Source organism: Mustela putorius, unplaced genomic scaffold, assembly GCF_011764305.1.
Source record: "Mustela putorius furo isolate JIRA1106 unplaced genomic scaffold, ASM1176430v1.1 tig00000145_pilon_pilon_pilon, whole genome shotgun sequence".
NCBI lineage: Eukaryota > Metazoa > Chordata > Mammalia > Carnivora > Mustelidae > Mustela > Mustela putorius.
Window position 1 is genome coordinate 29,082,155 of NW_025421294.1, and position 12,690 is coordinate 29,094,844.

The following is a 12,690-nucleotide window of genomic DNA, read 5'->3' on the forward strand; positions in this document are numbered from 1 at the left end:
TATATATATAGCTTTCAAGTATGGGCTCCTGAAATACAGACTAACAAATCTTTATTGAAACATGGAAGAGATTAAAAGAAAAAAAAAAAAAAGGTAAACCTTGCATTCTACCTTTAAGAAGCACAGAGTTTACAGAGAGAACAGTTAGGAAAATTGTCCTCCATTGTATCATGTGTTCTGATAGACCTGTGCAGAGAGGTTTAGGGAAAGGAAAACTGACTTAGCCTGGGCTAGGGACAGGGTGCCAGTAATGCTTTATAGAGGGATAATACTTGAGGCTTTGCCATTGCTAAGGTCCTTTTTCCCTTCTTAGCAAGGTATTAACATTAAGGTAGTTGGGAGATTCCTAAAGAATGTCATATATGTCCCATGCAGGAGTGGGGGTAGGGGAAGGTTGCAGTGTCAGCTTTTGCTTTGTCCTCAGCCAGCCTTCTGTTCCCTCATCAGATTGATCTGTAAGGCTTTTTCAAGCCATAACTTCACATACACCTTTTAATTTAATTGTGTATTTTCTTCTTTTTCCAGTAGGGTTATTTTTAATACCAGACTCTGATAATACATAGTTTTTTTCCAAATTTAGTTTAGCATTTGATTTTTCACTGAAGCATCCCCAGGTTAGTTATACATATCCAGTCTTAGACTTTGACAACACTTACTTATAATACTAATAAAAATGTGGTCTTTTCAAGGAAGTAGTTTAGAATTAATTCATTGATGATCCACATAGTTGTATGGCACATAAAGCTCTTTCTTTATTGTTGGATTTGTTGGCGAGAATTGAAATGAACAGTTCTTCATAGTGAGTCTGTTAGTTTTCACTCCTGATATCCAAAAGTAATATACCATCTGATGTGCTTCCCTGTTTTTGATTACCTCACAAATTTTCAGTATGTGATTGTAATTATGAAAATGGGAATTTAAAATATAGCCAAAGAAAAGCAGACCCTTAATGTCTTTCGCTTTCTAGATCCAGCACAGAGAAGGAGAGGATTCCTAGTCTAATGAAAAACAAAGGGTTGTAGCTTTTGACATTCCAGGCAAGAAAGAGTTTCTGGAGAAGGGGTATTTGGGAAGAGCATAATCCTCACAGTTAAGGGATTACAGCAGTTATAATCATAATGGGTTCTATTGGAATATGTCTGTCACCGCTTATTCTCTGGAGCAATCTAATCTATTTTTGGAACTTAGTACATATAGTCATGACTATTATTGAAAGGGGCTAAACATTCACAGGCTTGACTACCTGTGTAGAAGCAGTTCATCAGTAGAGTTAATTCTTGAATAATGTGTTGGTAAGGGGTGCAAACTTCCTCTCCCCCTGCGCAGTAAAAAAATCTGTACGTAACGTTTGACTTCCTAAAAACTCAACTACTAATAGCCTACTATTGACTGGAAGCCTTACTGATAATATGAACAGTCAATTAACATATATTTTATATGTTATATGTATTGGATAATGTATTTTTACAATAACATAGAGAAAAATGTGGTTAAGAAAATCATAAAGAGGGGAACTTGGGTGGCTCAGTGGGTTAAGCCGCTGCCTTCGGCTCAGGTCATGATCTCAGGGTCCTGGGATTGAGTCCCACATCAGGCTCTCTGCTCGGCGGGGAGCCTGCTCCTCTCTCTCTCTCTCTGCCAGCCTCTCTACCTACCTGTAATCTCTCTTTGTCAGATAAATAAATAAAATCTTTAAAAAAAAAAAAAGAAAATCATAAGGAAGGGCCCTTTGTGGCTCAGTGGGTTAAAGACTCTGCCTTCGGCTCAGGTCCTGGTCTCAGGATCCTGGGATTGAGCCCTGCCTGCATCGGACTCTCCACTCAGCAGGGAGCCTGCTTCCTCCTCTCTCTGCCTGCCTCTCTGCCTACTTGTGATCTCTGTCTGTCAAATAAATAAATAAAATCTTAAAAAGAAAAAATCGTAAAGAAAATAGATTTGTAATTCTATACTGTATTTATCGAAAAAACCCCCAAAAACTCAAACATATGTTAAATAGCTCTGCACATTTCAAACCCATGTTCAAGTGTCAGTGATACTTTTATTCTTTTTATTGAAGTATAGTTGTAAATACAGTTGTGACACACTGTGTTACATCAGTTTTAGATGTACAACATAGGATTTGACAACTTTGTGTGTTATGGTATGCTTACCACAATGTAGCTCCCATCTTCATTTTTATTACAACAATATTAGAGTACCACTGACTCATCCCTAACCTGTCCTTTTTATCCCTGTGACTTATTCATTTCATTACTGGAAGCTTGTATCTCTCACTCCCCCTCACGCATTTTTCCCTTCCCATCTAACCCCCTTCTCTCTGGCAACCATCAATTTGTTCTCTGTGTTAATGGGTCTCTTTCTGCTTTTTGTTTGTTTATTCTGTTTTTTAGATTCCACATACAAGTGATAGCATATGGTATTTGTGTTTCTCTGACTTACTGCACTTAGCTTTATACCCTCTGGGTCCATCCATGTTGTCTCAGATGGCAGTATCTCATTCTATTTTATGATTGGGTAATATGTATATACATCTTCTTTATTGCTTCATCTATCAGTGGACACTTAGATTGCTTAGATTATCTTAGCTCTTGTAAATAATGCTGCAGTAAACTTAGGAGGGCATGTATCTTTTTAGATTACTGTTTTTGTTTTCTTTGTGTAAATACCCAGTAGTGAAATTACTGAATCATATGGTATTTCTCTTTATAGTTTTTTGAGGAATCTAGTGGCTGTACCAGTTTGTATTTCCACCAACACATGAGGGTCCTTTCTCTTCATATCCTTTCAACATTTGTTATTTCTTGTTGTTTTGGTTTTAGCCATTGTGACAGATAAAAGATGATGTGCTTTTAAATGACATCTTCAAATGACATTCAGAACTTTTGTTCTTAAAATCTAGCTGCTGCATTAAAAGGAATCACATCAGTCCAACAATTATAGTACTGTTTACCCGAAGAATATAAAAATATTAGTTCAGAGGGATACATGCACATTTATGCAGTTTACAATGTATGTTTATAGCAGCATTACTTACAACAGCCAAATTATAGAAACAGCCCCAGTATCCATCAACTGATGAGTAGATATAGGAAGATTTGGTATATTTATACAGTGGACTATTACTAAGACATAAAAAAGAATAAAGTCTTCCATTTGTAACAGCACAGATGGTGGTACAGGGTATTGAGCTAAGGGAAATAAGTCAGTGCGAGCAAGATAAACACGATTTCACTCATATGTAGAATTTAAGAAACAAAACAAATGACGAAGGGAGAAAAAATGAGAGAGAAGCAAACCAAGAAACAGACTCTTAACTATAGAAACTGATGGTTACGAGAAGGAAGGTGGGTGAGGGGATGGGTTAAATAGGGGATAGGCATGCACTTGTTGTGATGAGCAGGGGATGTTGTGTGGAACTGCTGAATCAGTATATTGTCCACTTGAAACTAATATTATACTGTATATTAACTAACTAGAATTTAAATACAAACTTCAAAAAGATAAAATAATTTTAAAAACCTGAATCATCATACTTCTTTAAATTTAAGGACTAAGTATTTAGCTAAGCTAGAGGACAGTCTCATGGCTGAAGAAATAATGCTTGTTTCAAATTAGCCCTTTCTTCTCAAGTAGGGGTGGGAGTAAGACTATAAAAAGGGGAAGGTCTCAGAGTCTCTTTCCAATGCACTATTAATATATGAATTTTCTGCTCTGGGACTTTGCTCCAACAACAATGTTACTTTTTTAAAAGATTTTATTTATTCATTTGACAGAGAGAAATCACAGGTAGGTAGAGAGGCTGGCAGAGAGAGAGAGAGAGAGAGGGAGAGGGAAGCAGGCTCCCCGCTGAGCAGAGAGCCCGATGCGGGACTCAATCCCAGGACCCTGAGATCATGACCTGAGCAGAAGGCAGCGGCTTAACCCACTGAGCCACCCAGGCGCCCCAACAATGTTACTTTTTTAAAATGGAAATTTTAGAAGTTCATGAAACAAAATGAAAAATTTGAATCACTATTAAATTTGTTAAAAAGAAATTTATCTTGGGGCCCCTGGGTGGCTCAATTGGTTAAGCTTCTGCCTTCAGCTTAGGTCATGGTCCCAGGGTTCTGGGATCGAACCCCATGTCATGCTCCATGCCCAGCAGGAGCCTCCTTTCCCTTTTTCCCTCCCCCTGCTTGTGCTATCTCTCGCTATGTCTCTCAAATAAATAAATAAAATCTTTAAAAAAATTATCTTTATGCTGAGTTCTTATTGATGTATTTTTAAATGTTTACATTATACTTGTTTTTATTTTGACCTGACAGCATCTCTGAGCAGCTTGCTTATTACACCATTTCCCTCTCCAAACTCCTCACTTACCCGAAGTTGTGCCAGCAGTTACCAGCGACGTTGGCGACGCAGCCAAACAACAAGCTTGGAGAATGGGGTATTTCCTAGATGGTAAGCTGGAACCTTCACTATAATAAAATTGAATAGTTCCTTATTTTTTTAAAAAATATTTTATTTATGTATTTGAGAGGGAGAATGAGAGAAAGAGAGAGCGTGAGAGGGGGGACTCAGTCCTGGGGCTCCAGGATCATGACCTGAGCTGAAGGCAGTCGCCTCTGAGCCACCCAGGTGCCCTGAGTAGTTCCTGAAACACAATTCTGAATGATTCTTTTTAGAGTCTGGGTTTGTATTTTGTGTATTTTAAGTCTTGAAACTTTTAAAATATTCCATTTGTTAAATTATTGGTAGTTTTAACTGATATTAGTATATAGTTCAGTGGCATTTTAAGTACCTTCACATTGTTATGCAACCATCGTCATTATTCATGTCCAGAACTTTTTTATTTCCCCAAATTGAAGCTGTACCCGTTAAGCAGTAACTCCCCATTCCTCCCTACCCTTGGCTACCATTCAAAATATTATTTTTTGTCTCTCTGAATTTGAGAATTCTCTACAAACCTGATATAAGTGGGATCATAGAATATTTATCCTTTTATATTTAGTTTATTTCAGTTAGAATGTCTTCATGGTTCATCTGTGTTGTTGCATGTATTAGGGTTTTATTCCTTTTTAGGGCTGATTAATACTCCATCGTGTGTATATATCACACTTTATTTAGGCACTTGTCTGTTGATGGACATTTGGATTGCTTTCACCTAGCTTTGAGCAGTGACAGTATTGTAGGCAATGAGGTTTATCTGAGGTGTGATTGTTGCTAATTGGATTACTTGCAGCTTTTGCAAATAATGCTGATATGAACATGGGTATACAAATACCCTTTTTGAGTTCCTCCTTTCATTCTTTTTGAGTATATACCCAGATGTGGAATTGCTGGGAGATAGGGTAATTCTGTGGTTAAAGTTTTGTGAAAATTCCATATTGTTTTCTACAGTGGCCAGTTCCATTTTTACATTCTTACCAGAAATGCACAGAATTCTAATTTCTCCACATTCTTTCCAATAGTCATTTTCTGTTTTTTTGATAATAGCTGTCCTGATGGGTATGAAGTGGTATCTTACTGTGGTTTTGATTTTTATTTCACTAATAGCTAGTGTTACTGAGTATGTTTTTATGTGCTTATTGGCTGTGTGTCTGTCTTTTGGAGAAATGCCTGTTACAAGTGTTGTGCCCATTTTTTATTTAGGTTTATTGGTTGAAGTATAGGAGTTCTTTACATATTCTAGATACTAATCCTTTATCAGACATATGCTTGGCTGAATTTTTTCCCATTCCATGGGTAGTCTTTTCATTCTCTTGACAGTGTCCTTTGGTACACAGCAGTTTAAATTTTATGTAGTCCAGTTTATTTCTTTTTTCTTTAGTTATCTGTACTTTTGAGTGTCATATCCAGGAAGTCATTGCCAAATTCAGTATCTTAAAGATTTTACCCTATGTTTTTCCCAAAAGTTTTTATAGTGTTAGCCCTTCTATTTAGGTGTTTGATTAATGTACTGCATGTTTTGATACTTCAGTTTTTTGTGTTTGTAATTAGGCAAGTTCATTCATTCTTTAAAGATCTTTTTTTTAGTCTATGTTAAGCAGCTATAAATAATGTAACTTCTTGTTTCCTCTTTTACTTAATCCCTTTAGTCCTTTTTTTTTTTTAATTTCTGGAATCAAAAGGAGAGACATAAGTAGATCATAGAACAGTGAATTACATCAGACTCAGTTATACACCTAAAAATTCAGGCATTTTAGATTGGTTATGAATTGGAAGTTACCTCCTTTTTTTAGTGACTTCTAATTTAACAAAATGTTCCCAATCTGACTCTCTGTTAAAATTTCTTATAAAAATGTGAGTATGGGGGGGCGCCTGAGTGGCTCAGTGCTTAAGCCTCTGCCTTTGGCTCAGGTCACGATCCCAGGGTCCTGGGATCGAGCCCCACATCCCGCTCTCTGCTTGGCGGGGAGCCTGCTTCCTCCTCTCTCTCTCTCTCTCTCTCTCTGCCTAACTCTCTACTTGTGATCTCGGTCTGTCTAATAAATAAAATAATTTTAAAAAATGTGAGTATGAAAGAAAAGCCAGTAGATTGCTAAATGAGATAGCAGTTGATATGCATTTTTAGATTTACTTGATAAAACAGAAAAAAAAATACTTAGTGTACATTTAGTTAGCAAGGACTCAAACTATGAATTTAATTATTTTTGTATTTTTTTAATTAAAAAAAAACATTTATTTTTAAGGTCTATAGAAGAAAGCTTTAATCTGTCAGATGAAAGCTGTGGCCCTAACCCAGGAATTGTGAGAAAAAAGAAGATTGCAATTGGGGTAATCTTTTCATTATCCAAAGATGAAGATGAAAATAACAAATTTAATGAATTCTTTTTTTCACATTTTCCTCTCTTTGAAAGCCACATGAACAAACTAAAGAGTGCAATAGAACAGGTAAGCACAGTCATGTTGTTGGTTTGTTAATGTCCTTTATTTTCCTCTGAATCTTATTCTTCTTATTTAGTATTATGTTTATTCATTTGGCAGAAAAATTAACAGCCACAGTTGCAATTACCCTACAAAGTGCTCTGGAGATGCAAAATAGACTTCAGCTCTTTTCAGGGAGCTTACTGCCTAATATATGTTACAAAGTCATTCATCCATTCATGACAAGCACTATTCTAGCAAGTGTAGGTAATATGGGAAAAAAGCAACACTCTAGACCTCATGAGGCAGCAAATAAACAAATGAATTTATAAGTTTTATTTTATGATTATGGTTATTTTTTTTTTTTTAAAGATTTTATTTATTTATTTGACAGACAGAGATCACAAGTAGACAGAGAGGCAGGCAGAGAGAGAGAGAGGGAAGCAGGCTCCCTGCTGAGCAGAGAGCCCGATGCGGGGCTCGATCCCAGGACCCTGAGATCATGACCTGAGCCGAAGGCAGCGGCTTAACCCACTGAGCCACCCAGGCGCCCTGATTATGGTTATTTTTATTTTTACTTTTTTTTTTTTTTGAGAGAGAGAGCATGCATGCACAAGCAGAGAGAAAGGCAGAGGAAGAGGGAGAGAGAGAATGTTAAGCAGGCTCCACACCCAGCACAAAACCTCTTGCAGGACTCTGTCTCATGACCCTGAGATCATGACCTGAGCCAAAATCAAGAGTCAGACACTTAACCAATTAAGCCACCCAGGTGCCCCAAATATATGATTTTTGATGATAATAAATGTTATGGAGAAAAATAAAATGGGTTTATAAGGAATGCTGGATGGAGATATTCTGATTTTTGTTGCCTAATCATGATGGTTCCTGATAGAATGACATTTGATCCAGAGATATGGAAGAAGTGAGATGCAACTATATGAGGGAATCTAGGCAGGGGCAAAGGCCTGAGTCAGGAGTAACCCTGATGCTTGAGCAAGGTAAGGAGGCCAAAGTGGCTGGTTTAGAAGTAACTTCAGATTATGTACACACTTTTAGGATACCATCGCAAGGGCACTAGCATTTACTCTTAAGATGGGAAACCAAAGCAGAGGAATGACAGTGTTTATGAGGTTCACTCCTACTGCTTATGAAGAATAGACTTCCAGAGGCAAAGGTGGATGCTATGAGAATAAAACAGGAGACTGTTGCAGTGATACAGTGAGAGATGTTGGATACTCAAACCAGTTAGGTGATAGAATTGATGAGTAGTGATTGGATTCTGGATATGTTTTGAAAATAGGGCTAATGAGATTAGTTGATGGACTCAATTGGTGTGTGTGGGAAGGAGAACAGTACAGGTTGGCTTGAGATTTTTCTCTTGAGCAGTAAGAAGGATGGAGTTACCGCTAGTAAGATGGAACAGGTTGGGTGGAGGAAAGTCAGGTATTCGTTTGAAAGGCCTCTTGGACATCTAAGTGGTTATATGAGTCTAGAGTTTAGGAGATCAGGCTAGGTAGTCATCAGTGCATTGATGGTATTTGAAGACATGAAACTGAGGAATAGAAGCAAGGAGAGGAGATCCTACACTTGATCTGTGGAGCATTTCAGCAGTTAAAATTTGAAGAGTTGAGAAAGAACTGCAGAGAGTAATGGAATTGGCCATTCAAGTAACAGGAAAAATAAGATAGAATACTTTTTTGAGGGGCGCCAAATGAAGGGAAAGATTTAAGAATGTAAGAGTGATAGTTGTGTCTCGTGCTGCTGATAGTGGATATGATAAATTTATATACAAGTAAAATTATGAATATAAGATAGATCATAAGAATAACTAAAAAAGACAAGCTCATAGGAAAAGAAGAGGACTTCCTTTTGAGAAGATGTCACATTTGGACTGGATCTTAAAGGATATGTAGGACTTTTAAAACGTAAAACTTTGAGAATTGAATATAGCTGAATAGCAAGAAAATTGATATACTTGCCACCCAAAAATAACTCTGTAACATTTTGCTAAAAGTCTTCCCAGGCCTTTTCTATGTATATTTTATTTTTACTCGATTGGGATTGTTTTGTGTCCATATTATTTTAATTATGTGCCCATTTTTAAAAACTCATCATTGTTAACATATACACTTCTCATGTCATTGTAAATTGTTCTTAAATATATTTGAGAGGATTTCCTCAAGTAACAGTTTTTAAGTCATTTTTACTCTTTCATAATTGTAACTACACTGTAATTAATACCGTGCTGAAGTTTCCCTATTATTTTTAAGAGATTCCCAGGAAGTTAAAGTAACAAATCTTTGGGAATAACTAAATTCTTAATCCCATTGACAGTATACAGAAGGGAAAGGATAGAAGAGGGGTAGTGGGTGGTATGGTTGACAGAATTTATGAGACCCAGACCACAAAGAATCTCGAATGCTAACCAGGAGTTTTGACATTGTTGTTAAAGCCGTCTCTAAATTGTGCTTTCGGAAGATTAATTTAGCTGTATGTTTTTTTTTTTAAGAGAGTAGAATTCAGAAGGCTAGGGAGAGGAGGACCAATTAGAATGGTCTTAAAAACAGGGTGCATTTTGGTAACCCAGCAGTGACTAAGTCTCATCTGCCTCCAGAGAGTTACACTGATGTTTGTTATTCACGTTAAATTGTCAGAGGACAAATAGATCATTAGCAATACATCTTTAATTGAACAAATGAGTAATGGCCATTTTTGCTTTTTTCAGAAGTTAGACCTTGGTGACATTTTCTTCAGTTGGCAGCTGTCCCTTTTTGTAATCAATGTTGCCAAAGTCAATACACATAATACTTAGCTGCGAATGAAGTGACATTTTGAGTCACCGGGAGAATGGTTTGAAGTTTTGTATAAAACTTGAAATATTCAGGCAGTATAGAACTCATTATAGATTACTTTTTACATGTTTTAATGCTTTGACCATTTTATAACCAAAAAGCATACATTGCAATCCTTATAGTTGTTTCAGTATTTGTTCAGCAAGTTTAAAATCTCATTTTCTTACTATAACTGAAAAATAAAGCTAAATGGATGAGTATCTTTATATAAATAAACAGAACTTAATTTTAAAAGTTCTATAGCTGTTAATTAGTGATAGAATATCGTAAACAGTGGACCATACAGAGAAGTTTTCTTTTAGGGTCAGTTTTGACAGTATCATTTATTTGTTGTTGTTTTTTTTTAATGAAAATAAGTGGATTTTGTTTCTCAGTACCTTGGGAATTATTTTGAAGCTTGTGCCACCTTTTGAGATCTATACTGTAATTGTACATTTTTACTGCTGATAAAGTTTAATGTTTAGTTTTAGCTAAAGAATATTCACTCCTTTTTTTTTTTTTTAAATAAATTGGGAATCTCAACAGTTTATGAAAACAAAGTTTCACGTTTACCTTATGAAGCTTTTAGATGTGCATGAATATGATTTCTGGCCTTAAAGTAGTCTGACCTCTGAAATACATGTTTAAAATTTTTTAAATTGATTTTTAATTACATAAGTAATGCAGAAATCCATTCTCTTTAAAATGTCTAAAAAAAGTTCTTTTTGACATTCACATCCTAATCCTGATCCACTTTTTGTCTGTATAAAGCAAAACCTCTCAACCTTGGCTAAATATGTTTTTAATAAAGAAAATATTATTAATAACTTGAGATACTTTTCAATAGAATCCTAATGTTTTAGATTTTTAAAAAGGTATACTTAACGAGCTATTCTCTGTGAGAATGTTATAGGAAAATGCCATTGTTACTGAGTTATTATATCTTGCTCTGTATGTTAAAAAAACAAAAACAAAAACAGAAAATGGTGGTTTTATGTAACCCAGAAACTGTTAACATCATTTTTTTTATGTTAGTATTGCCATTTGAGAGTTTCAGTAAGAGATTTAACATTTGAAAAATTTGAATTTTGTTGTAACTGCTAATGATCAGATGTGCAAAAAAGAAAGCCTCTGTAAATGTATGTACCTTCTTTACATGATGGTAGAGTGTTGTGGAAATAAGTGATTTTGTCCTTCACTTTTTTTTTTTCTCCCATTTTTTGCTTGTGATCAGTATAAGAATTAACTATTTCATTGCTTCCAAGGCTATGAAAATGAGCCGGAGATCAGCTGATGCCAATCAGAGGAGTTTGGCATATAATCGAATAGTTGATGCCCTAAATGAATTCAGGTACATATTCTCTAGCTTTTCATAATTTAGAGTTGTCTAGTAGTGTACACAGGAAGATTTATTTTCTTTAGGTTTTTCTGATAAAATTATTTAAATTTCTTGGTCCCATGGACAAGAGAAGGTATAAATCACTAGGCCACTGGCTTCTGTTATTAAGTATCACTTGTTTTAGGGATTCAGGCATATTTGGGATTCATCAGGGGCATGGTTTTAGTACCAAAGCATTTCAGAAACAAATATGACTAGAGGAGGGAGACCCTTGTTCGCCAGAAACATGCTTTGTCCTCTCTCTTGGGTTAAGTGTACCACTTAAGGTTTATTATTACCAGTAGTTTATGTATCTCTTTTTTTTTTTTTTTAAGATTTTATTTATTTATTTGACAGACAGAGATCACAAGTAGGCAGAGAGGCAGGCAGAGAGAGAGAGAGGAGTTAGCAGGCTCCCCGCAGAGCAGAGAGCCCCATGCGGGGCTCGATCCCAGGACCCCGGGATCATGACCCGAGCCGAAGGCAGAGGCCTTAACCCACTGAGCCACCCAGGCGCCCCTATGTATCTCATTTTTAGAAAAACTGGCTATGTATTTGTTGTGGTCCCATATTGGGGCAGAGATCTCCTGGATTGTTGGTTTAAATGGACTATTACATTTTGAAGTGAAAGCCTGTTTTAGCTTGTGATATTTCAGGATTGTTATGATGAAACTTTAGGCATGTCATACACAACCAGACACTCAGACACACACGGATATACACACATATTTTGTTAATGGAGATGACTAAGGAGTGGTGTGTTTAGTAAATTTGACAGTAAGGGAAAACCTATGTTTGTTTTCAACTTTGCTTGTTTTTTATTTTTCATTTTCCTCATACTATATTATAGTAAACCACAGTGGAAGTAAATCTGGTGTCTTTTTTTTTTTTTTTTTAACTTCTCTCAAAATGAGAGACCTTATTGCCTCAATAATGTTCTGTATGATTTTTGAAATTGAGTTATAGAGAAGTGTTAAGTGGAAATTGCATGGTAAAAATAACCTAACCAATATGGAGTATTTTATCATGTTTTTAATTTATTTAAGTTGAAAACGTTTACTTTGTGGCTATTGTGTAATAATTATCCACTGGACTCAATTATTGAGAAAGATAAAATTTACTAGTCATTCATCTTTTATTTACTATAATTTTTAGGATAAAGCCATTAAAAGTAAGCTTAAAAATCTTCCATTTTTGTTCAGTAAACTCAGTGATGAGGGGAAATGAAAAACAAATTAGAGAAATCAGTTTTTCTTTTTTGGTCTTGGAAGGAAATAATTTGCGCAAATGCAAATTATATTGGAACTGATGTTTCTGCTATTATTATATTTTAGCATGTTAACTTCAGGCCTGTCCTACGCTACTGAATGAAGCATACTAACAAATACTGTAAAGTATTAAAAATTTTTATAGTTGTAAAATAACCCACATAACATTAAATTTAACGTCTTAACCATTTTTAAGTGTACAGTTCAATAGTGTTAAATTTTATTACAAAACTCCAGAACTTTTTCATCTTGCAACACTGAAACTACATGTACTGAATACTAATTCAGTAATAAAGTATTTTTAATCAGTATGTTCCTTCAGTTCATTGGCATCATTGCTCTTTATATATGAATTATATGTAGAATT

At 35.5% G+C, this 12,690-nt stretch overlaps 1 protein-coding gene across 3 annotated transcripts in view; it reads left to right on the top strand.

Moving 5' to 3' along the window:
• Positions 1-12,690, top strand: part of FNIP1 (folliculin interacting protein 1) — a 155,333-nt gene that overhangs the window by 93,204 nt on the left and 49,439 nt on the right. For all 3 annotated transcript variants that reach the window (XM_045075544.1, XM_045075546.1, XM_045075545.1), the window contains 3 exons: positions 4,305-4,440; positions 6,672-6,873; positions 10,943-11,028. In XM_045075544.1, the coding sequence (XP_044931479.1) occupies positions 4,305-4,440; positions 6,672-6,873; positions 10,943-11,028 (424 nt within the window). The remainder of the gene's footprint in view (positions 1-4,304; positions 4,441-6,671; positions 6,874-10,942; positions 11,029-12,690) is intronic.